Here is a 21,954-nt window from a genome sequence, read left to right on the forward strand (position 1 = left end):
CAGAATACTGATTCATACTAGAGGCCATGGCTACTTGCGCGGATCAAGAAGATGAGACTACTGTAGACTTCAGTCATTATGAGAAGATGCCTACTGACACCAGACGGTGGGTGGATAGGAAGCTATACGCTATCAAGAATATCAAGGAGTGGGTAGCCCTGGAGAAAGTCCACGGTGCTAACCTGTCCTTCACAGCACAGCGTGTTGGCCAAGATGTGAGAGTCAAGGTGGCTAGGAGAAATGCCTATCTCACTGAGGGGGAGAATTTCTTTAGCATGTACCAACAGAAAGGCTTTGTGGAGGGGACCATTGAGAAAGTAAAGAAGCTGTTTGAAGAAGTGTGTAAGATACTGGAAAGTCCCGTGCTTGCTGTCACAGTCTATGGAGAGCTGTTCGGTGGTGAGTTCGATCAATAAACATTCCTTTGATCTGTGTTTCTTTGATATTTGTCTCAATCTTATGTCGTCAATATTTTCCTCTATCCCTCAGGCTACTACCCTCACCCGGATGTGCCAGATATCCCCAAGCTGCAGCCAGTTCAAAGGGAGGTGGTGTATTGTCCTGACCTCCGTTTTATGGCCTTCGATATTGCAGTAATTCATCAGTCCTCCACACAGTCGGAGAAACATGACAGAAGTGAGTGTACTTACTGTCATCAGCAGCTAACATACCGTGAATGTACAGTTATGATAATATAGCTGATCTGTGATCTCCAAAATTAGAGTATGAAGTTTGAAGGAAATTTGACCACAAAATTATATTTTGCTTTGCAGTGTACCTGGACTATGACTTGTGTATGAGTTTGTTCAAGTCATGTGAGCTACTCTATGCTGAGCCTCTTGTGACTGGAACATTACAGGACATGTTGGATTACCCCCTGGGTTGGGACAGCACGTTACCCGCCAAATTGGGACTCCCTCCACTTCCTGCCAATGTTAAGAACTCCGCGGAGGGGATTGTCGTCAAGCCAATGAAAAATACGATGGTGGAGACAAAGAGTGGCCCAATGAGGGTCATTTTAAAGAGGAAGATCGAAGGATTTCAAGAAACGCGACCTCGAAAAAAGGTAACTCAGCCAAGGGAGAAAATTGACGAGTATAACCAAGACTACGAACTGGTCAAGAGTGAGATGTTTCTCATGGTGACGCAACAGAGGCTGGTGAACACAATCTCAAAACTGGGGCTTCCTGATTCGACGGTTGACTTAAAACATGAGGTACGAAACAAGTGGGACAGTATTTTGAGGGGCCTTGCAGCTGACGTGCTGGAGGAGATGGAAACTGTACACGAGGATTTGTGGAACTCATTCAAGAGAGAACATTCTGCAATGGTGGGTAAACTGACATCTGAGCTCAAAAGGGAGTGTGGCCTGGCCGTGGTAGAATACAAGGGAACACGATGCGTAAAACAGTAATAAGCCTATAGCTTTTTCATTTTTTTTAGCCCACTTTTTTTATTACATATGTTGTTTGTGTTACACAACAGTTCTCAGGATTGAATGAACTAGCTAGTGGTGAACGATTAGTAGTATAAATAAAGGAGGGATATGTATAATTATCTACTCTTGATGTTTAAATACAACACAAGAAAGAGTTATGTTTTAGATTACTGTAATCTTCTGATCACTTGCCTCTGTATGTGCAAACAAGGAGGGGCGGGGTTAGACAATGTACATTAGAACTAGAGCTCTGCTGGGGTGTGTACGAAAAAGTGACTGTTTTGAGTATGGCTGCACTCTGGCTAGCCTCGACTCCAGCCCCTTGAACTTGAATAGTGCGCCTTTCTCAGCGGCCTGGAATCGAGGCTACACTCTGGCCTCCACAGTTTTCATTAATGTTCTGATCATGAATAATGTTTACATGTATGAATTAGAATTACGTCATCATGAAGGATATTTCACCACATTGTGCAAACACTACTGTGGCTTGTATAAATGAGTGCAGTCATGTGTGCACAGTACTAAACTAAGTTGCTAGCTAGCTAAGAACACAGAATATACTGCTTAACTTCACCCTAGTGTGCAATAGAGGCCATGGCAAGTTGCTTGGATCAAGAATTGGATCAAGAAGAGGATCAAGAAGAAGAAGAGACTAGCTCGACTACTGTAGACTTCAATAACTATGAGAAGATGCCTACTGACACCAATGGTTGGGTCTCCAAGAAGCTAGATGCTATCAAAGAGTGGGTAGCCCTGGAGAAAGTCCACGGTGCTAACCTGTCCTTCACAGCACAGCATGTTGGCCAAGATGTGAGTGTCAAGGTGGCTAGGAGAAATGCCTATCTCAATGAGGGGGAGAATTTCTTTAGCATGTACCAACAGAAAGGCTTTGTGGAGGGGACCATTGAGAAAGTAAAGAAGCTGTTTGAAGAAATCTGTAAGACGCTGGAAAGTCCTGTGCTTGCTGTCACAGTCTATGGAGAGCTGTTCGGTGGTGAGTTCGGTCAATAAACATTCCTTTGATGTGGTTTATTTTGTTCTTTGATGTTTGTCTCGATCTTATATATGTGATAGATATTTTCCCTCATTCCTCAGGCTGCTACCCTCACCCAGATGTGCCAGCTGTCCCCAAGCTGCGGCCAGTCCAGAGGGAGGTGGTGTATTGTCCTGACCTTCGGTTCATGGCCTACGACATTGCAGTAATTCATCAGTCCTCCACACAGTCAGAGACTGAGCATGACAGAAGTGAGTGTATAGTAGAACCCGTTTTAATGGCTACCCCTGAAGAAAGGCCAGGCATCCACTTCCCAAATGAACTGCTAGAAACAACCCCTCAACAAAGGCACCCTAAATAATAAATGGCCAAAACTATTTCCTTCAAATGTGTCATCAGCAGCTTACAATGTACGGCCACATTGTATAGACTGATGCCTCTCAGCAGGCAGGGTGTCATACAGGAGGAAAGGGGGATACCCCCCCCCATAACTCCAATTTCCCCTCCCCTTTTTTGCGTTCAGGTACTAGTTGTATGACTGAGTATCCTACTGTAACAGGGTATTTAATAGAGTCATGTGACATGGCCATTATAATGTTACCTGTGCGACAACATGGGATGTGGTCAATAATAATATAATATAGGCAATGTCTTGAGCATATTATAATTAATCTATCAACCCCTGCCAGGGTGTCATACAGGATTTTGAAGTAGAGGGGGGACATAAGAAAAGTAAATAGAACTAAAAAAAAAGGGTCAACTGTTATTTCAACACTGTAATTTTATAGCCTAGTACTTTAGCCAAACTAAATTTGTTGACCTGACACATCGTCTCTATTTCTTTGCAGTGTACCTGGACTATGACATATGTGTAGATTTGTTCAAGTCGTGTGAGCTGCTCTATGCTGAGCCTCTTGTGACTGGCACCTTACAGGACATGCTGGGTTACCCCCTGGGTTGGGACAGCAAGATACCCGCCAAGTTGGGATTCCCCCCACTTCCTGCTGATGTCAAGAATCCGGCGGAGGGGATTGTTGTCAAACCGATGAAAAATGTGATGTTGGAGACAGAGAGGGACCCGGAACTTGTGAGGGTCATTTTCAAGAGGAAGATCGATGGATTTCGAGAAACGCAACCTCGAGAAAAGATAAGTAAGCCTAAGGGGAAAACTACAGAGTATAACCAAGACTACGAACTGGTCAAGTGTGAGATGTTTCTCATGGTGACGCAACAGAGGCTGGTGAACACAATCTCAAAACTGGGGCTTCCTGATTCGACGGTTGACTCGCAACGTGAAGTACGAACCAAGTGGAACAGTATTTTGAGCGGCCTTGCAGCTGACGTGCTGGAGGAGATGGAAACGGTCCACGAGGATTTGTGGAAATCATTCAAGAGAGAACAATCTGCTATGGTGGGTAAACTGAAGTCTGAACTCAAAAGGGAGTGTGGCCTGGCCGTGAAAGAGTACAGGGAACACAATGCGTAGAACAGTAACTGCATACGTTATAATTATGATGTATTTTTATATAATTATCATTTTTTAGCACTGATTATTAGATTCGAATTTATTGTTTGTGTTAACAACTCGTTGAGTAAATTAACTCAGTGAATTGCTATTAATAGCGGTATGGCAATTAATGAAGGGGGGCAGAGAAGACGATATAAACAACAAGAATTTCGTATGAGCTAGTACTGTAGTTAAGTTCGATCTATTTGAGAGTATAAATATTCATGTGTCCGACAGTTTGAGTAATCTTCCCTTGCCCCTGCAGGTGCAAACAACGAGGGTGTTATAATGATTAACAATGACAATGGTATTGCACAGTACATACAAAAGGCTTACTTATATTTAACTGAACACTGACAATGGACAATGTACACACAAGGCTTACCTGACTGAACACTGCATCTTTGCCACTCTTCCCGACGACCGCTTGTGAGCTATGTACAACTCAAAACATTCCTGAGAGAATAAAACAGAGCAAAGATTAAAATTAAGAATACCCAAATACCCACTCCCGAAGAAAGGCCAACTGCAATATCCAGGTCCCAAAATTTAATAGTTTGGGTATAAAAATAACAAAGACAACTTCTATTATACAATGGCCAAAACTTTGTCTGTAATAAAGGGGTTCGTCCTTCCACTATACATGTAGCTGCCTACGCCCCGAGGGCCCATACAGCATTAAGAGCAGGAGACAATTATGACGTACACAATCATACTTCTAGCTTTCTACTTTAGTGACCCTTTTCCATTGTTCTTGGTACAAGATCAAATAAATGCCTTGAATAAAGGCGGCGTGTAGCTAGCTAGTCCTGCAGCCCACATGCAGACTCAAGCTTCTTAGCTTGTACACATACATGTACACATACACTGCACCTGAACTGCAAACTCACCTGAAGTCTGCGTATCTGCCGGCACAAGAGGTATCGACCATATTTGTCCCCGGCAAGAGAATTAGGGAAATTCATGTTCACCTCAACCTCTATGTTCTGTGGAGAATACATACACATGCTTACACATGCTATAAGTTGCAGAAAAACTTCTAATAAAAGAAGTAATTAAATAAATAAATAAAAGCTTGTAGCTAAAGAGACAAAATTGAGCCATTATACATTTCACTATTGATGTATGTAGTAGAAGAGTTTTCAGTTTTACCTTGGTTTGAATGTTGCCTGACTCTGTTGTGTCGTTGTCCTCAATCTTGATGGCAAAACAAGGGGGTGTGGTAGGGTAGGCCACACCCACACTCACAATACCAACGAGGCGAGCTAGAAGATCAAACAGTACAGTCAACTATATATTCTGTACAGCATACAATATACTACAATAATAAGTATATGGACCATTTTCGTAAGTCAAAAATGCTTGTGGAACTACAAAAGAATTATGTAGCTTAAAATTTACATTGGGTAACCCATAAAAATAGGGAGTTTACAAATAATGATTTGCAGGGCCAGTCACACCATAATTATACATACATTGTACATATGTATGTTTAGTCTCAGTCTGCTACAATCACAACCTGAACAGTGTTCGTCTCTCACCTTGCTCTAGCTGCAAAGTGAAGAGGAAGAATCTGTTTGTCCTCTCCTGAATATTGAGCACTGCCAGGCTGGGTACTGTTGGCAGGAACGTCTAAGAGGGGGAGGGGGATGGTTGTTAGGTTTTAAAGGAGGTTGGGCATAGAAAACCATGGTACAGTACTTTAATAGTACAACAAGCACACTGGAATCATCTTCATGAATATAGTACATGTACATAGACTGGAGTATAATATAAGTAACTATGAAAAAATTGGGAGGTCCTTGCATTTTGTACATTATGCAAGTATCAATACATGATGTAACACACACCTTGACTTCAAGATGAGAGAGAGTTGTCCACTTTGTGAGTTGTGATGCCGGGTTGCCATGGAACAGTTGCTCATCCTCTGGTCCTACTGCTATCTTGTGATCATCTATGGGAGAATGGGAGTTAGCATTATTAAGTACGTATAGCACAAAATAGCATTGAAAAATACCTGTGTACAACAACAATAAGGTTGTTGTACAGGTACACACTATGCTCAAGTACTGTACATGTACATGTAACATGCGCATACACAATGTTTACACATACAATGAATCATTCGCTAACTCTGACATGCTCAACACTTTTCACCCCGCCCACCCACTGTAGCTGAGGGATATGACCTCAAACACCCCCGCTCCCTAAACTCACCTTTGCCGAGGGACGTCACCTGAGAGACAAGGTGGAACTGGGCTCTAAACCGTCTCTTCAGAGATTTGATGATATTCTCCAGATGTTGAGCACACAATTCCATTTGGGGGTCATTTAACCACTGAAACTCTTGAGGCTCCTTATCGACGGCCATTTCTTCACTACTGGGCATGCTCGGAGCTGGTGAATCCGATTGGTCGCTCACACCACATACCTTTTGCACCCACTTGTAAGGAAAACCGTTTTGACGTACAGCCGCGGAGAAAATGTCCCCACCGTGTTTGCGAATATTTAACCTAACGATTGAATTCGGAGAGGTCCGTCCAGTATCCCCGTCCGTGAGACAGAAGAGGAGGGCGGAGCCTTCGTGGAGGGGTGGCTCTTTGACCGAGTGGAACGTGAGGTTCGTGACGGAGGCACACACAGCAGTAAAGTAGGGGAGGTAGTTAATGGTGACTTGGAAAGAACCGATATCTGAGGGATCGAAAATAGACTTCAACAATTGACTGGTGATAATCATTGTAGACACCTTTGATCGAGAATGTGAGAACAACAGCTAGTGAGTACGCCTTAGACAGGTCTTTCTTCTCTCGATTGCCCTTTGACCTCTTGCGACGCTTCTTCTACAGAAGAAAACAAGCCAAGGTAAATAAGTTGTTACACTAACAGAGCATCGATCCACTTACCCTCCTACCTCCTCCCTCCTCCCTGCCCTCTCCATCAGAGTCTCCACTGTCATCATCTTAGGGGAAAGAATAGAAACCAGCCTGGTTTACAAAATGTGCAGATTTATCTCACCACTTTGCTCCTTGTCCTTGCTAGCCAGAAATGCTTTTGCCTCCCCCAAGTCACCCTCAATACTCACTGTCAGTGAAGAGTCTAATGTGTGTGTGTGTGTTTTATGTACAGAGGGTGGTGGTTTTGATACAGCAACAGGTCATTGCTTAGAGATAACATTACTAGTTTGCTTACCTTGCACTTGAGCGTAAGCTTTGGCCTGAGTGAACAACACGTACAGAACCCTGTGAAAAACAAGAGCTCCAGTTATGACAAAAACAGACTTATGTAGCTGTATCTGTATCTCTGAGCAGCCGCACTCTCTCACCTTGGTAACAGCAGTGCAAGCTCCCTCTCTTCCCGATCTTTGTCGATGGTCACGCCCAGACTCTCTTGTAGGGGGAGGGTGGCTCGACGCAGCTCCTCTAGTGAGGGGAGGAGTCCACCCAAGCGTGTCTCTATAGACGAGATCTCTGTCTCCAGCTGCCCAATCTCACCCTCTAAAACTGACTGTTGTTTGGCCAGACTGTGCAGGTGTGGGGGAGGTGGGGTATTATAGATACATATAGTGATTGTGTGTATATGTACAGACACTTAGCGTATATGATTTTAAGTACCTTTTCCTCTCCTCCATTTCCCAGTGCAGTCTGCTGAGCATCTTTTGGTGCTCGTCATCATGACTCACTTCCTGGATACCACATGCGATAACTATGTATATATATAATTATGTAGTTTTTTCCAATGCTATACATCTGTACACGTACTGTAAGATACACGGTATACCAACTCGTACATACACCTAAGCTGTACTAAGTCCCTCCCCCTAGTTACGGTTAGGGTCAGAGTACACTTACTGGTTTGGAGACTGTTTCCGGTGCATGTGAGTACATATCTTCCTCTGACACCAGCTCAATGTCTTCATGCTGAGACCTGGAGGCAAGAAATGCAATCAGAAGGTGAAACATCCACTTCTATTACATATCACGATTTACCCTCACATCCGCGAACATATAGTACCAGGAGTGCATGACTGATAGTACAGATAGGACTTCAGTAGTTAACACAAACAATTAATTCATAGACAAAATGAGCCATGCAAGCTACAGGAATGCTCAGCCGTTTAGAATAATCACAACTCTGGTAGCAAGAAAGATAAACAAGCTGGAAGTCAGCTCAGAAAACGGGACCAACTTCCACAAAATAAAAATAAACAGGAAGTACTTTCGGCTAAAAAATATAAAACCGACGCTGGCCATCCGACTCACTTGAACTCCAGGCAATTGGTAATCTCCTTATTCAGGTAGGTGGCCTCGTACTTGAGGTTTTGCAGCTGTAGGTGGAGGTCGTCCACTTCCAGCTTTTGCTAAAGTAGCAAAGGAGAAGAAAATTAAAAGAAATGATGCAAGCTTTACTAAATATACACAACAGAGAATTTAATCTATGAGTTAGGTCAAAACAGTATTGCACAAAAGAGAAAGGCAGGTTAGATATAGTAATTGCAGCTGATTCATTGTATAGTACAGTGTCTAGTGTCTGACCTCGTGGGTCTGCTCTCTGGAGTCCTTGCAATAGAGGTGGGACAGTCGGTTGAGCTTCTTGAGGTACGAGAACAAGACCACCACCTTCCGTTTGTGAGTCTCCACCTCGGACTGGGGGAGAGGGTAAGGTACACTTACATAAAAATAATGTCCCACTATCCACGATAACATCATCAGACTGGTCAAATTTCACACATTTATAGCGACTAATCAGTGTAAGAGACAGGGGAGACGTTCTGTACAAGCTCCTCCCCATACTTACTCCCTCTACTGCAGTATCCTTATTGGCAGCGCTCTCACCTCAAACGTTTCGTCTCCATTTAGGTCCCTAATCTTGCCGAGGACCTCTCTGATCTTGTCACATGTGAGCTTGGTGCTGGTGGGAATATAACTGAACCCTCCTGCAGGCAACTCCTCACCGTGCAGCGGTAGACTGCCTGAGGGGACAATCAGTACAACTATGACGTAAAACACATTAGCAACTCTATCCGCATGTCAAAGTTACAAAAAGCGCTAATGGCTTCGGTAATATCTAGATGGTCCAGTAGAAAATTTAGAGGGGGTTGCACTGAGAACGCAAAGTAAATACAACTCAATAGACTCAAGCTCCATAGCTACACGTAGGTCAACTATAAATGTTTGATTGGCGTCATAATCCAGTATGGATAAACTATTTAATATATACCCAGAGTTGCAGCAGCTGGAGAATCAGTTGAAAGCTTCCTAGCAACAATAGTAGGCTTTGCTACAGCAGCTGGGGTTGGTGTAGGAATGCTGGTAGGAGCTGCCTTTAAACGCTTCTTGGAAACCTTCTGCAGCTCATCCTTGCTGCTGCTATTATCCTCTGTCTTGGACACCACCCTCACTCTCTTCACTCCTCTAGGGGTTTGTGAAGACATCACTATAATTATTCCTTGAACTTTATTTTGACCACGTGGGGTCTTCTTCATAAACATGTACAATCCGCGGCTTGACCTCGAACTCAGTTTAGAAAATACAGGGAAAGGTCGTCAGTAGAACTAACACATTACTGGTGTTTCGAGAATAAGCCCCAGGATTATCTTTCCATGTGAACTAACACAATGGACACTGCTATTAGTGTTTTGGAGGCTGGAGGGAAGGATAAACTGTTGGAGAATGTGGATCTGAGCAGTAATGAAGAGGCCCAACATTCTCTGTGAGCTTCATTGTATGAAATCCACTTAGTTTTACGTTTCTTACTTTTAATAATAGGTTTCTATGGTTGATTGATCCCGGCAGACTTATCATTTTCTTCATCAGTCTATTTTTAATCTACAACGGCTCTCAGAGAGCAGTGAAGCTTGACCGAGACTCCAAAGATAACCCAATGGCTGAAGGTACCCTATTTCTGAATCCACACACACTTTTCACACTCCACACCCCACACCTACATGTACCCACACTCACACACGCCCACACATACACAGGAGTACAGGACCTCACGTGTTACCATGTGGTGCTCATGCCCGTCATCGGCTCTGTCATGCTCCTCACAATGTTCTACTTCTTTGAGTACATTCAATACGTGTACATCATTATGTGTGTTGGTAAGCAACATTAATACAGTACTAACATTTTGTATGTTGTTACGCTAATTGGTCAGACTATATAGGGACTGTCTTTATTATTTAGATGCGAGATACCTTATCTTCCCCCCCCCCCACACACACACACAGTTGTGTCAGTCACAGCCTTCATTAACTTCATCTACCCTCTTCTCACATGGACCCAAGACAAGTTGCAGTGAGTCTGTCAGTTGGTTCAATGGTGGCCAATGTTAACCTGTTTCCTCTGCTGTAGGCTCAGAGACGATCGTCTGCCTCTACTGACGGCTGTTGTACTATCAATCACCATGGCAACAGCATGGGTCCTCACGGGACACTGGTTGTGTTTAGATGGTGAGTATTGATTATATATTATCAGCAAATTATTTTCTGATATAATGGTCCTGTAAATTAAAAATTTAAGTACGAGGAAGCTTTAATCTGATTGGCTCCGTCTCTCCCCCTAGCTCTAGGCATGGCTCTGAGTGTGATGATGATCCAGTTTGTACGAGTGCCCAGTTTAAAGGTGGCCACATTACTGCTACTGGGGCTGCTCGTCTATGACATCTTCTGGGTGAGTGGACCTGTGTACTGAAGAAGTGATGTATATAGCAGGTATATTAATTTGGTGAATCAAGATGAGGATCGTTAATTATTATACTTCAATTGCCTCATTCGCCAAATTACATGTATACCTGCTATACAGCACTTATCCCAGTATACTGTATATCATGTGTGTACTCATGTATTAAAACGTAGCATCTGATATGTGCGTAGAAATTATGTTGTATCAATTGTCTATCAGTGTCCATAGTTACACTGGAACTTCCTGCATTCCTTTGCCTCCTCTATATAGGTTTTCTACTCTACTTCTATCTTCAACGCCAACGTCATGGTAGAGGTTGCCATCAAGAAGGCGGACAATCCTGTGAGTTCAGCTGTCACTTTGTAACCAGTTACTATAGCAACGGTCATTGCAGGTGGCAATGATGGGGGAGAAGCTGAATCTACCGAGTCTGATCAAGTCACGACCCCCTCTCTCCATCCCTGGCAAACTGATAGTACCAAGGTGATTGATTTGTAGCGGGAATCAACACTACCTGCGGGTATTACATTAGTTTGTTCATTAATTGCTTTCTTTTTGCAGCTTCTTTCAAGACAAATCCTTCGCCATGTTAGGACTAGGAGACATTGTGAGTTATTGTGTGTAAGCAGGCCACCTCCTACTATATATACAGCTAGCCGGGTTAATGGGCTGCAAAGTCTCCATAGAATAATGATGTTTTAATTTGTGTTACGCTAAGGCCATCTCTCTATTACAGCGCAGGCAACTGCTATTTTTCTGTACAGTCATGTAGTTAAAGTTTCAATAATTTCCCATTTTACAGTAAGATTGCTATCATGCACTCGAGAGGGGGGGTGGTGTCATTAAGTCAGTAACTATGCTGTACTGCAGGTGTTGCCAGGGCTGTTGCTGTGCTTTGCCATGAGGTTCGACAGTGAGAGTAGGTCAGTCAATCTCCATGGCTCCGCCCACAGTGGTGGGGGGCTCACGAGGTACATCCTACACTGCAGGAGGTGGTCCTACTTCACCGTGGCAATGATTGGATATGCCATCGGTAAAAATCATAGTTGTAGTTCATACTTGTGACTGTCAGGAGCTGTTAAACTCCATAACGAAATAACAATAACTTAGATGTCTTTAGTTTAGGCTTGTAGTCCAGTTTCCATCTGAACCAAATATCAAGTTTTGAGTTTAATAGTATACGTAATTAATGTATGTGCAAGTGGCTTATTTTCCATGTGTGGTTACATGCCCCCACAGGACTGGTGACAGCTGGTCTGATAGCTGACCTGTTTCGAGCGGCTCAGCCCGCCCTCCTCTACCTGGTGCCAGGTGTCCTGATTCCACTGTTTGTCAAGGCCATCTTACAGGTTAGTGCATGGTTCGTAATTAAAGTAAGATGGCATTTGCACAAGTTGACTTCTTCTCATTATTATGAATCCGTTCATAGCATGGTTTTACAGAGGTGGCCTTTGTTAAGGGATTGTCTTGTACACAAACTGTTTACTTAGTACCTGGGTTCCTGGGTTATAATATGTCATAGTTGCCTTTCTTTAGGGTTGGCAGTTAAGAGGGGTTTATGTATTGCTGTACGTAGTAGCTATTTCAGTATGTATCTGTGAAGTCACATTCTGTATAAAAGCTCGCTGTGTCTCTTCTGTAGGGTGACTTTCGAGCCATGTGGGCGGGGCCATTCACAAAACCACCCCTCATATCCTTGGAAACGGACAAGAGAGGTTACCATCGCCTGGGACAGTACTCGTCATCAATACTACCGTCATAATCACTAGCTCTCAACCCCTTCATTACTATGCTGTACGTGTTGTCAAGAGCCCATGGGCTCCTGGTGTTATTTATACATGTATTTTTTGATTGTGGCAATTCATAATAATTGAATCAGGAGTAGACCTATATACATTACTCAGCTCAAGACGACATTACTGCGGATAGATATAATTATTATACTGTAGAATTTTGTCGATCTTTACCCATCTTGTGAATTACAAAATAATAATTTTGTCTGTGTTTGACTGAAGTCCTCCACTAGCGCTATAGCACTGTCCCGCGATGAGTTCGAGAAGTTTTAGACTCGAGACAAGGAGCAGAGCTAGAGATGAGATCAAGAAGATCATGCAAACGGTGGAGAAGGTTAGAAAATGGTGAGTAAACCCCAGTGTTCCGCTTTATACTTTGATGCAATTTCCCTCACTACACACATGCAGGGAAAAGAAATGGATAGATATGGGCGTGTCCAATTCACTAAAGGTGTACAAGTGGGTACCAGGTGAGACGAAATAGTCGTTTAATACCGTGTTTGCCAGCCGGCCATATAAAATTGTTTAATATTTCTATCCTCTAGTTCGTGACGATAACCCAGAGGAAGATGAGGACAAAGAGAATGATGCGTTTGGACTGGCAGAGGACCAGCAGAGGACCACCCAACCTCCTCAGGGGGAACCAACACTACCTGACATACTACCAAGTAAGTTGTGGAAAGTGAATAGTGTGATGTGGTACAGGTGGTTATAATAAGAAGGGGTTCCGCTATCAGATGCATTGATAAGATAATGTATCTTCCTTGACCGCTCTCTCCAGTTCACCAGTGATTTATATATAACCAGGACCGGAATCGCTGATAGTTTTTTTGAGGTTACCTACCTAGTTCAAATACATGTCAGTCCTTTACGATACTAATTATATTTACAATGTAGTTGATTACTCTTCATCATGTGTGCTGTGTTGCTGACTGCCGTTGCAGGTGCTCCAGTGACTGTTGTCCCAGACCTGAAGCTAGGCTCCACCCAGATCAATCTCGCTCCTGTTCAGGCTCTACCAGAGATGCTATTGGACACAGGTACGGTATATAGTAACGTAGTTGGTGTAATTACAGCGCCACTCTAATTATACGAAATTTGAATATTTCGCCCGTATGGCACCATAATTATTGTTTTTTGTACGTAAAATTTTTTCTGGCGCTATAGTTAATGGTAATGCTCAGATTAGTTGTCTGAATGCAAAATCTATTAAGTTTGCATGTGACAAGTTTCTCTCTCGCTCTTTACCTCACAGATGATGGGAATAAACTGACTGAACCCAACACTGCGGCAACTGACCTTCTTTCATCTTTACTACCTTCAAATGATGAGTCCCCTATGGATATCACCACCACACCGCCTCAGGAGCCACAAATCACAACCCCCGAAGTAGCTACTAAGCCAGAAACAGTTGAAAATGTTGAAGATGCTGGAATTGAGGTGGCCCAACAAGAAGCCACCAGCGCGGTTGCTACTAGTGATGACACTGTACAGCCGACACAGCGTTCAGAAGAGGGAGTGGAGGCTGCAAAAGACAAGTGGGTGACCACTGGATCGGAGATAGTGTAGCTGTATATGATAGTGGTGTACAGACTCCTGAGAATAACATAATGTACTATGTGTACTTGTGAGACCTATACACACATTGGGCCTAATTTATTGTATTGCTTGATTGTTCTGTCTCTCTCTCTCTCTCTCTCTCTCTCTCTCTCTCTCTCTACTGCTGCAGTTGTCCCTCGCTTGATGTGCAGGACATGCCAGCTGTACCTTCAGAGCAGTCCACAACGTTGGAGCAGGTATCCACGCACTTACAGGTCAGTAAGTACAATCATTGCATTTATGTAGTGCTACAAATGCGAGAATAAGTGCGAATAAATGTAGTATGTGTGCTGTATATGAAATTATATGTGTAAGAAAGACGCTCCATCCCCTCATATGCTCCTGGTAATATGTATGCAGACTGCGTCTACTACATTTGTCATTTTCGTACATTAACGTAGTACTATTATTATATATACAATTAACTCTTATTTTTATAGACTGAGAGTGTTGAAAGAAGTTTGGAACAATCTGATGCTCCCTCCCCAAAGAAACAGAAACTAGACTCACCAGATAGCTAGTGTGCATATAGACTAGTGCCGTTTATATTAATAATCATCACTTATATTCAGCCTTTTTTTGTCTCTTATCTTATTGAGTGATTCGAAATAATTATAATTATCCTATTAGCTATGATCGAAGTATAATTATTTAATAATCACAGAGATAGAGCCAAAAAACTGGTAGGACGCATTATATATATTAACAATACAACAAAACATTATTGTTGCAGAACAATTAATATACAGATGTAAACACTATAGCCAGCTTGAGTCCTGCTCAATCATGTTCACACTATAATTAAGGTGCTAATACTGAAAATAATGGGTAATGAAGTTAAAACAGGAGAGTGCAAATCAGCACGATGGTAGAAGCTAGCACAATGAGTAGTAGAGAGCCTGTCAGAGGAGCAGCTCTAGATGTTTCAATCAAGGGCTCGGCAACCGTTGCCGTGGCATAGCTAGTAATGTCCGGGAGGATGATAGCTGTGTCGGTGGGGCTAAGAGTGTCGGCCAGCTCCACACTTTGCATTCTGCAAAACATGGAGTCGTCTGTACCATCGCGATCTCGGGTCTTGAAGCTGACCTCCAAATTGGCCTGTGTGGGTGGGGTGGTGGTCATTGTTTAGAGTTGCTAATTCGTGATTATTTCTGCACAAAGCAATATGAAAATTATTGTACAAAAGTACTGTACCTCACTGGTTGTTGTTGTCATGGCAGCATGGACCTGACACCTGTCAAACACCTCGTTAGGGATGACGTCATATTCTCGAAGTTTTGAAATGATACCATCGACGTCCAAACGTTCGGCACTCACACTTTTTCTCTTCGTTAGTTCCGCCTTATCCAAAGTCACAGTCGTGACACCACCTGCAATATGTGTGGGTGGGAATTAAATGAACTCAGATTGGCAGATTTGTCCCAACAAAAGTTATGAAAGGTTATAATAATATGGCTAAGGGTATAGGGTATAGCTTAAGAAGAGTATAGCTACGCATCAGAGAAGGTTCGACATGCGTGCACGAATCACTACAAGTGCTAGTGTATTTGGCCTGGGCGTTATCACATGACCACAATGACATTAATGCACTGAACTTATAGCCATTCGTGCACGCATGTCGGACCTCCTCTGGCTATACATATAACCCTTTTCTATTAAAGCTGTAACAAGTGTGTAAACTAGTGGCTGTGCCTATAATTGATGGTGTTGTCTCACTGTATACACTAGTGGTTGACTATGTTTTCTCTAGGGTTTTGCAGTTGTCCTCACCACAAATAGGACAGCAACCTTCTCTGGGCATGACCACATTGGCACATCCTGAAGTATCGGGACATCGGCTGCTGACCCTCGTCTCCACACACAGCTGCTCATCTGTCATGCCACCCTGATCGTCTTTCTCGCACTCTCCGTCGTGGTCCTTACGGGCATTAGCAGTGAGGGTCCTTAGCTCACAATCATTGGCATAAGACACCCTGTCTGTCCCACAAACCTAGAGTACAGGACATGCATGGGATAGATAACAATCTAATTCAAGGCAATGCATACAATTAAATAAACCTCAGAATCTGATACAGCATTGCGTGTAAAGTGTTTGAAAGTGTGCACACATGTAAAAAAAACACTGTAAATTGGGTGCCTACAAAAGAAATTGATTGTATGTACTTAACATGCGAGTTAATTATTATTATGACAATCGCTTAAGTAAAGACCAATATTGCATATACACGGCTAACTAAAGTACATGAAGTTGACTGACCATCGATGAGCCAGTGCAGTCTGTTCTGTCGCAGCGCCCCCCGTGACGGACTCGGATGTTGGGAGGACCGAGTTTAATCATGTGACAGAAACTTCGGTAGGAGATCCCATCAGTACCACACACAACTGCACATCAAAAAAGACCAGTTTACACCACTCTGATTAAATAATTTATGTGTGTATCTAGTGGAACTTTTATGTCCCATGCAATACTGCACTGGCGCGTTATTAAGTGTATATATAATTATCGCATACAAGTGCTTCCTCGTTGTTAAGCGCTGGCTATAATGATTGGTTGAAACTCCTGGGTTTAAGCGCACTCCTGACCTACGTTACTTACAGTACACTATAGTATAGTTTCTTTGTTGTTATTCGCTTATAAGCGCAGAGTGCCTTGCTTTGAAAGTATAGGCGCATGCGCTTAATAATGCGCCAGTACGATATGTGACAACCTCTCTCTATATAAAGGATAATTATTAGCACCATTATATTTTGTTTAATTAATGCTACATACAATGTATATATTACACAAGATATTTCAAGTATAATGGCCATGAGTGTTGTACCAGTTAATCACCAGCTCAGGCAATGCCTAGCATTATATGTTTTATAACTGATACGCAACTGCTCCCCAACTTGTCATATTTGGAGGCTCTACTTCACGTTTACGCAATAGTTATACTTGTTGCTGGAACTGTACATTGTATATGTACATGTAGTTTACAATCAGAGTGCAGCAGGGTTGTATGTAAGTATATAAAGTAGAGGTTACAATGCAATGCAGTCGTGCTTACCATCAGCCCCCTCCAGAGCTGTGTCACTTGAGCACCGCAAAACAGTTCTGTTCACTATAGGGGGAAAAAATTATAGAAAAACCCAGAGCACATAATAAATTCATTGTATAATTATGGTCTACAATTGTGGTAGACCTATAAGCCACTATGAATAAGCTTATAGTGAATAAGGCTATATCAGTGGGTGGTAATAACATGTTAACACTTCCAAAACTGGACATAATTAAAATTCCACAATGGGTGGGTGGTAATGCTACAACTAGTGTTCAAGCTGGCGCTGTGCTAATGCCTCTCGCCATGTTTTTGCTTTCGCTCAAAAGTATTAGAGTGTTATCTATAATGAATTTTATATTAAAGTTAGCTTATCTATATAAAGTCACTGAGAAGAAAAGACTTATTTACATGCATCTATTGTAAGTTATTATTTTTTGTATTATGTGGCTTACCAGGACATCAAGAAAGAAGAAAATTGATTCTTCCAGGATCTGTAGTTCAGTGTATATAATATCTAAGAAGAAAAGACCTGTGTACATGCATATTGTTATCTATATTGTTATATGGTAGTGTTTTGTGGCTTACCAGGCCCTCAAGACAAAGATGATTCTGCCAGGAGGATCTGGATCTGGATCTTGGATATTATTTTCTCACACATGGGGAATGAGCGCGCATGCGCATTACATCCACAGGAATAATTAAAGGGTGTGTCCAAAGAGATCAATTTTACAAATGGCTACTGTACTGCTAGCTAGCTGTTTTAACAGATATTTTCTGAGTATTGTAGCTAACAAAAAGCTAGCGCTTTAGTGCAAGGCTAACTCATATGTTGAATAGAAAGTTTGTGCGGACAGATGATGCTATGAAAGATTCTGAAGAGACTGCAACAGCCTTCAATGTGAGTCAAACTAGCCATAACTCGAGAAAGAAGCTTTAGTTTGCTAATCCACGAATCAAAATCCAAGAGAACGTGGCTAGAAGCCTATAAAAGCTGTTAGTTTTCGTCGCATTGTAACCGTTGAGCAGTTATAGCTGGAATACACACACACACACACAGACAGACACACACACAGTCAGCTTTACCGTATCCCTCGTGCGGCTACGCCTCGAGGCATAATTATTGTCAACACAACTCCAAAACTGGACAGATACAATATTTATATTGCTTATAATCTAATTCCCATGGGCAATGACTTTTCCTAAATCTGTGAGGATGTTGCTATCAATAGTGTGATCTATAATTATTCTCTCAACTAACCACAGGTCCTCAGTTCGTTTGGTTCGCAGCGACCAGTGCACGACACGCCAGCTGTACGCAAACAGCTGAAGCCAGCACGGCAAGGATAGAGGGCACACACATCCTGTAAACATTGCACAGACATTGTTGAAAAGCTATACTGGGGTCTGGTAATTGTAATAATTGTACAGTAACAATTAATGTATCACTTTTTTGAGACGTTTATCCCTAGCTACCAGATCGAGTTAGATCATTACATGAATCTCTACAATAACAATTAAGAAAAATTATCTTAATATCGCTATTAAAATGAATGCTGCTCACCAATGCAGAACAAGGTCGGTTTGCAATCTCGTCAGCATTGAATCCGCCACAATGCATGGCCGCACACCTGCTCGGGTAGTTGAGACCATCTGGGCCACACACCAGTTGTCTTGGCACTGAAGAGCAAGCATCACAACTGGCTTCGTCTCTATTGTCCATCTCCTCACGACATCCTCTCTCCTCACAATTTTCAGCCGTACCGTCATTACATCTAATTAGAAATGTTATAGCCTTGTATATAATTATATCGGCCATTCTAGACATGCATCCACATGCATCGCCCCTTTTCACATGACCTTAAAACATGTCATTATATCATGGGAAAGTCATACCTGCAGACACGACAGCCATTGGGTGTGGTCATAAAGACGCGGTCTCTATGGTATACCTGATACATTCTCTCCCCCCTCATGATCGAACAATTCCTGTACACTGTAGGAGATGGTGTACATTGAGAAGCATATCAATTTAACAGTTTAGTTGGTACATTGATGTGATTGTGTCACAAAATGTACAAAGAGTTTGAACAGAAAATACGCATGCTATGCCATGAAAGTGTTGAATGAGAATAGCCTCTAGCTCTTACCCAATCTGAAGCAGTCAGCTCGATCAAAATCACGTTCATTCTCTACGTCCTTCCTCGTTCTGTTCATAACCGTCCCAGTGTCGGGGTGCACGCACACACATGAGTATCTTGTTCTACTATTGTCTTGACGTTCAAAACATCGGCGGATGTCATAGTTACCCTGGTTGTCACAGCGATCCACTGTTATCCCCCTATCACGCACAGCTCTTGTACACGGGCCTACAGAGTGGGAGAGAGTTGTAGAGCCAGAAAAAGTTCGTGGAAAAGTACATGTATTTGTACAGGATAGGTCTAAAAGCTTAAATAGTGCAGATCGATGTTGTGCATGCATATACACAGAGGATTTCAGGTTGGTTGGCAGAAGTTGAAAGTTGAAAGTGCAGTCAACCACGACCACTAATTGCGTTAGTAGGAAGAAACACACAGTGTGTGGTCGTGGTTGAGTGCATTTCAGCTTTTAACTTTTGCCAATCAACCTGAAATCCTAATAATAAGCTAGACATGAAAACAAGGGATAACATAAGATGCACATCGACTGATTGTCTGTTATTCAACACTGACCATCTGCAGTCTGACACCTCTTGGTGGCTCCATCACATGTCAGACCAGCTCTGCACTCGTTGACACTCTCACTGAGATAGCTGGCTCGATAGCGGTCATCCGATCCTTCGTTGGAACCGCGACTAAGACGTTCGTCTTCATCATCGTCAAACTCATCATCATCATTTCGGTAAGTACCATCATCTCGTGGGTCATAGTCGGAACATTCTTCATCGACATCTGGCACTGTACAACAAACAGAGCCATGCCATCAGCTTAATATTATTATGCGTGCATGCATGACCAAAAATCGTGCTAATAATTGGTTCCAAATTACACATACTGACAGGGTACTATAATTATCACCAGACTTTATGTATATACATAATCATTATTATACAGCATTGTATTTGAAACGTCCCATACATTGTACGTACGTACATTGCTGGGATATAGCTAGCTAGCTAGCAGAAAACTCACGTCCATCACACACGAGGACGTTCCCAATGTTTGCAATCTCACAGCTGTCAGTATCATCATCACAATCACTGTCAACCCTGCACTCGTCATAGTTATCCCTGTGGACTGCAGTGGCTATAGGACAAACAGAGTAATAATCATATTATGTAGTTTCTGCCAAAACAGGCCGGTGCATTAACTGGTCAGTATTTTTTAAACTTACACGGCATAGTACATGTATGATTAGATCGAAGACCAGGTCAAAATTTGCAAGACAAAATTGGTACTAATTTGAGTTACTATACCATTGCACTGTGCATCACAGACGTAGCGGACTAAGCTCTCCCTGATGCAGTCAGGATGACAGCGCAGTCTTTCTCTCAGCTCTTCAACTGTGTCATCATCATCATCTGCAGAGCACATAAACGGGCGATGAACCATGAAGTGGAGGGAGGGGTGGTAGAGTTAAAAATGTAATGAATTGCTATAGTACATCAATTATTTGATGGTTGCATAGTGGTACAATAGCTAGTCAACTGATACGCACCTCGTCCTCGGCACATGCACAGCCGGCAGTCATTTTCATCCTTTGCATAACCATCAGCACAGGACAAGTCACATGACAGTCTTGGACACACACTTGCATGAGAGAACATTTATTATAACAGAGCAATCGACTAATATACAGGGGATCAGGCTTTGTAGCAATCTTTATGGGAAATCATTTCTAAATGTATGAAATCTTCAAGTTGAACTGGTTGGTTCGATATGTTACAGCTAGTGATGTAATTGGTATAGGCACAGATAACTGGGACATAGTTATATGGTAGCAAGATATGCCCTTAGTTACTGGAGCAGCTGTCGGGGCAGTCAGGGCAGCCCTCATCCAACACGAGATCACAGGGGCAGTTCAAATTCTCTTCTCTGTCCTCAGCACTCAGGTCGCATTCCGGGCTCGTGCCGTCGTCAGGGAAAACAGAAGTTGGTCGGGTTTCCATGCCTGTGGTGGTTACCCGTGTTCTCTCTGTGTTAGGCATCCCATCTTGACCCAGGACAAGACCCAGCAGGAAAACTGAAATCGAAAACATAATTATACATCTCTCATCATGATGCAAAATACTGCTTGCCTAAATTTAAGTTGCACATGCAGAATTCTTCGTGTACGTATAATTAATATACTAGCTGTGTAACTCACTGAAAAAAATCAGAGTCTTCATTGTTGTCGATCTATGTAGTATTAAATTTAGTTACTGCAAATTGAGGCTCAGCTACCCCCTTAAATAGAATATCAGATACACCCACCCACACAAATTCCAGCTATTACACAATCATGAGAGAGCGTGTGTGTGTGTGGGCGAAACGGAACTAGATCTATATATCAGCAGCCATGACATGTGATACTCGTAAACACTGCATATACGTAACAAATGACATGAATGTAATTATTATATAAATGACCACATCTTTAACAATGTGATTTTTGTAAATAGGTATGCTGATTAATTAGTGTAAACCGATTTAAATTTTTTAAGGAATAGAATTGTGTGAACCAGAACTAAAATCTTGATCAAAATAGCGAGCATCACCTAATAACGAGCATCACCTAATAATATATGTAAGCCAAACTGCAAACACTAGAGATCTGCCCAAAATGACCAAGTGTATGGTGGCTATTTTCAATCCCGATGGAAAGGGACACAAAATTCTTCAATGTGGTGAACTAGCTAAGCCACATTTTTGTAGAGATGAT

General features: G+C 42.4%; 6 protein-coding genes across 8 annotated transcripts; 4 read left to right on the top strand and 2 right to left on the bottom strand.

The window, feature by feature from the left end:
* Positions 1–13: 13 nt before the first annotated feature.
* Positions 14–1,593, top strand: LOC135340344 (RNA-editing ligase 2, mitochondrial-like). The gene is made up of 3 exons (XM_064536668.1): positions 14–399; positions 490–636; positions 774–1,593. The coding sequence occupies exons 1-3, from the start codon at positions 27–29 to the stop codon at positions 1,412–1,414; spliced, it is 1,161 nt and encodes a 386-aa protein (XP_064392738.1). The 5' UTR covers positions 14–26; the 3' UTR covers positions 1,415–1,593.
* A 292-nt stretch (positions 1,594–1,885) lies between these two features.
* On the top strand, positions 1,886–4,052 carry LOC135340228 (RNA-editing ligase 1, mitochondrial-like). The gene is made up of 3 exons (XM_064536550.1): positions 1,886–2,432; positions 2,534–2,683; positions 3,281–4,052. The coding sequence occupies exons 1-3, from the start codon at positions 2,033–2,035 to the stop codon at positions 3,916–3,918; spliced, it is 1,188 nt and encodes a 395-aa protein (XP_064392620.1). The 5' UTR covers positions 1,886–2,032; the 3' UTR covers positions 3,919–4,052.
* Positions 4,053–4,070: 18 nt separating this feature from the next.
* Positions 4,071–9,431, bottom strand: LOC135340222 (THO complex subunit 5 homolog). The gene is made up of 18 exons (XM_064536542.1): positions 9,157–9,431; positions 8,772–8,908; positions 8,472–8,582; positions 8,199–8,296; positions 7,788–7,863; positions 7,551–7,621; positions 7,262–7,459; positions 7,129–7,178; positions 6,955–7,035; positions 6,843–6,898; positions 6,686–6,779; positions 6,157–6,630; positions 5,790–5,893; positions 5,481–5,571; positions 5,092–5,204; positions 4,830–4,925; positions 4,325–4,395; positions 4,071–4,198 (listed from the first exon to the last, which is right to left on the bottom strand). Exons 1-18 carry the CDS (start codon positions 9,425–9,427, stop codon positions 4,162–4,164), a joined length of 2,229 nt encoding a protein of 742 aa, XP_064392612.1. The 5' UTR covers positions 9,428–9,431; the 3' UTR covers positions 4,071–4,161.
* A 78-nt stretch (positions 9,432–9,509) lies between these two features.
* On the top strand, positions 9,510–12,478 carry LOC135340227 (signal peptide peptidase-like 3). The gene is made up of 12 exons (XM_064536549.1): positions 9,510–9,648; positions 9,705–9,829; positions 9,920–10,039; positions 10,169–10,235; positions 10,293–10,390; positions 10,504–10,610; positions 10,893–10,964; positions 11,017–11,105; positions 11,184–11,229; positions 11,493–11,655; positions 11,862–11,971; positions 12,265–12,478. Exons 1-12 carry the CDS (start codon positions 9,554–9,556, stop codon positions 12,382–12,384), a joined length of 1,212 nt encoding a protein of 403 aa, XP_064392619.1. The 5' UTR covers positions 9,510–9,553; the 3' UTR covers positions 12,385–12,478.
* Positions 12,479–12,569: 91 nt separating this feature from the next.
* On the top strand, positions 12,570–14,650 carry LOC135340229 (B-cell CLL/lymphoma 7 protein family member B-like). Its single transcript, XM_064536551.1, has 7 exons — positions 12,570–12,760; positions 12,824–12,885; positions 12,961–13,083; positions 13,360–13,455; positions 13,671–13,953; positions 14,145–14,229; positions 14,455–14,650. The coding sequence occupies exons 1-7, from the start codon at positions 12,669–12,671 to the stop codon at positions 14,533–14,535; spliced, it is 822 nt and encodes a 273-aa protein (XP_064392621.1). The 5' UTR covers positions 12,570–12,668; the 3' UTR covers positions 14,536–14,650.
* A 44-nt stretch (positions 14,651–14,694) lies between these two features.
* On the bottom strand, positions 14,695–21,870 carry LOC135340223 (uncharacterized). 3 transcript variants are annotated; one of them, XM_064536545.1, is made up of 15 exons: positions 21,400–21,870; positions 21,055–21,276; positions 20,752–20,843; positions 20,510–20,614; positions 20,226–20,339; positions 19,767–19,991; positions 19,206–19,424; positions 18,952–19,051; positions 18,620–18,830; positions 18,317–18,419; positions 17,065–17,118; positions 16,272–16,396; positions 15,785–16,004; positions 15,209–15,384; positions 14,695–15,112 (listed from the first exon to the last, which is right to left on the bottom strand). In XM_064536545.1, the coding sequence occupies exons 3-15, from the start codon at positions 20,765–20,767 to the stop codon at positions 14,852–14,854; spliced, it is 1,929 nt and encodes a 642-aa protein (XP_064392615.1). In that variant the 5' UTR covers positions 20,768–20,843; positions 21,055–21,276; positions 21,400–21,870; the 3' UTR covers positions 14,695–14,851. The 3 variants fall into 3 exon arrangements, with proteins under 3 accessions (XP_064392615.1, XP_064392613.1, XP_064392614.1); XM_064536543.1 differs by having other exon boundaries at positions 20,752–21,276; XM_064536544.1 differs by lacking the exon at positions 21,400–21,870 and having other exon boundaries at positions 20,752–21,393.
* Positions 21,871–21,954: the final 84 nt, after the last annotated feature.

The sequence above is a fragment of the Halichondria panicea genome, chromosome 8 (assembly GCF_963675165.1).
Source record: "Halichondria panicea chromosome 8, odHalPani1.1, whole genome shotgun sequence".
NCBI classification, from domain to species: Eukaryota; Metazoa; Porifera; class Demospongiae; order Suberitida; family Halichondriidae; genus Halichondria; species Halichondria panicea.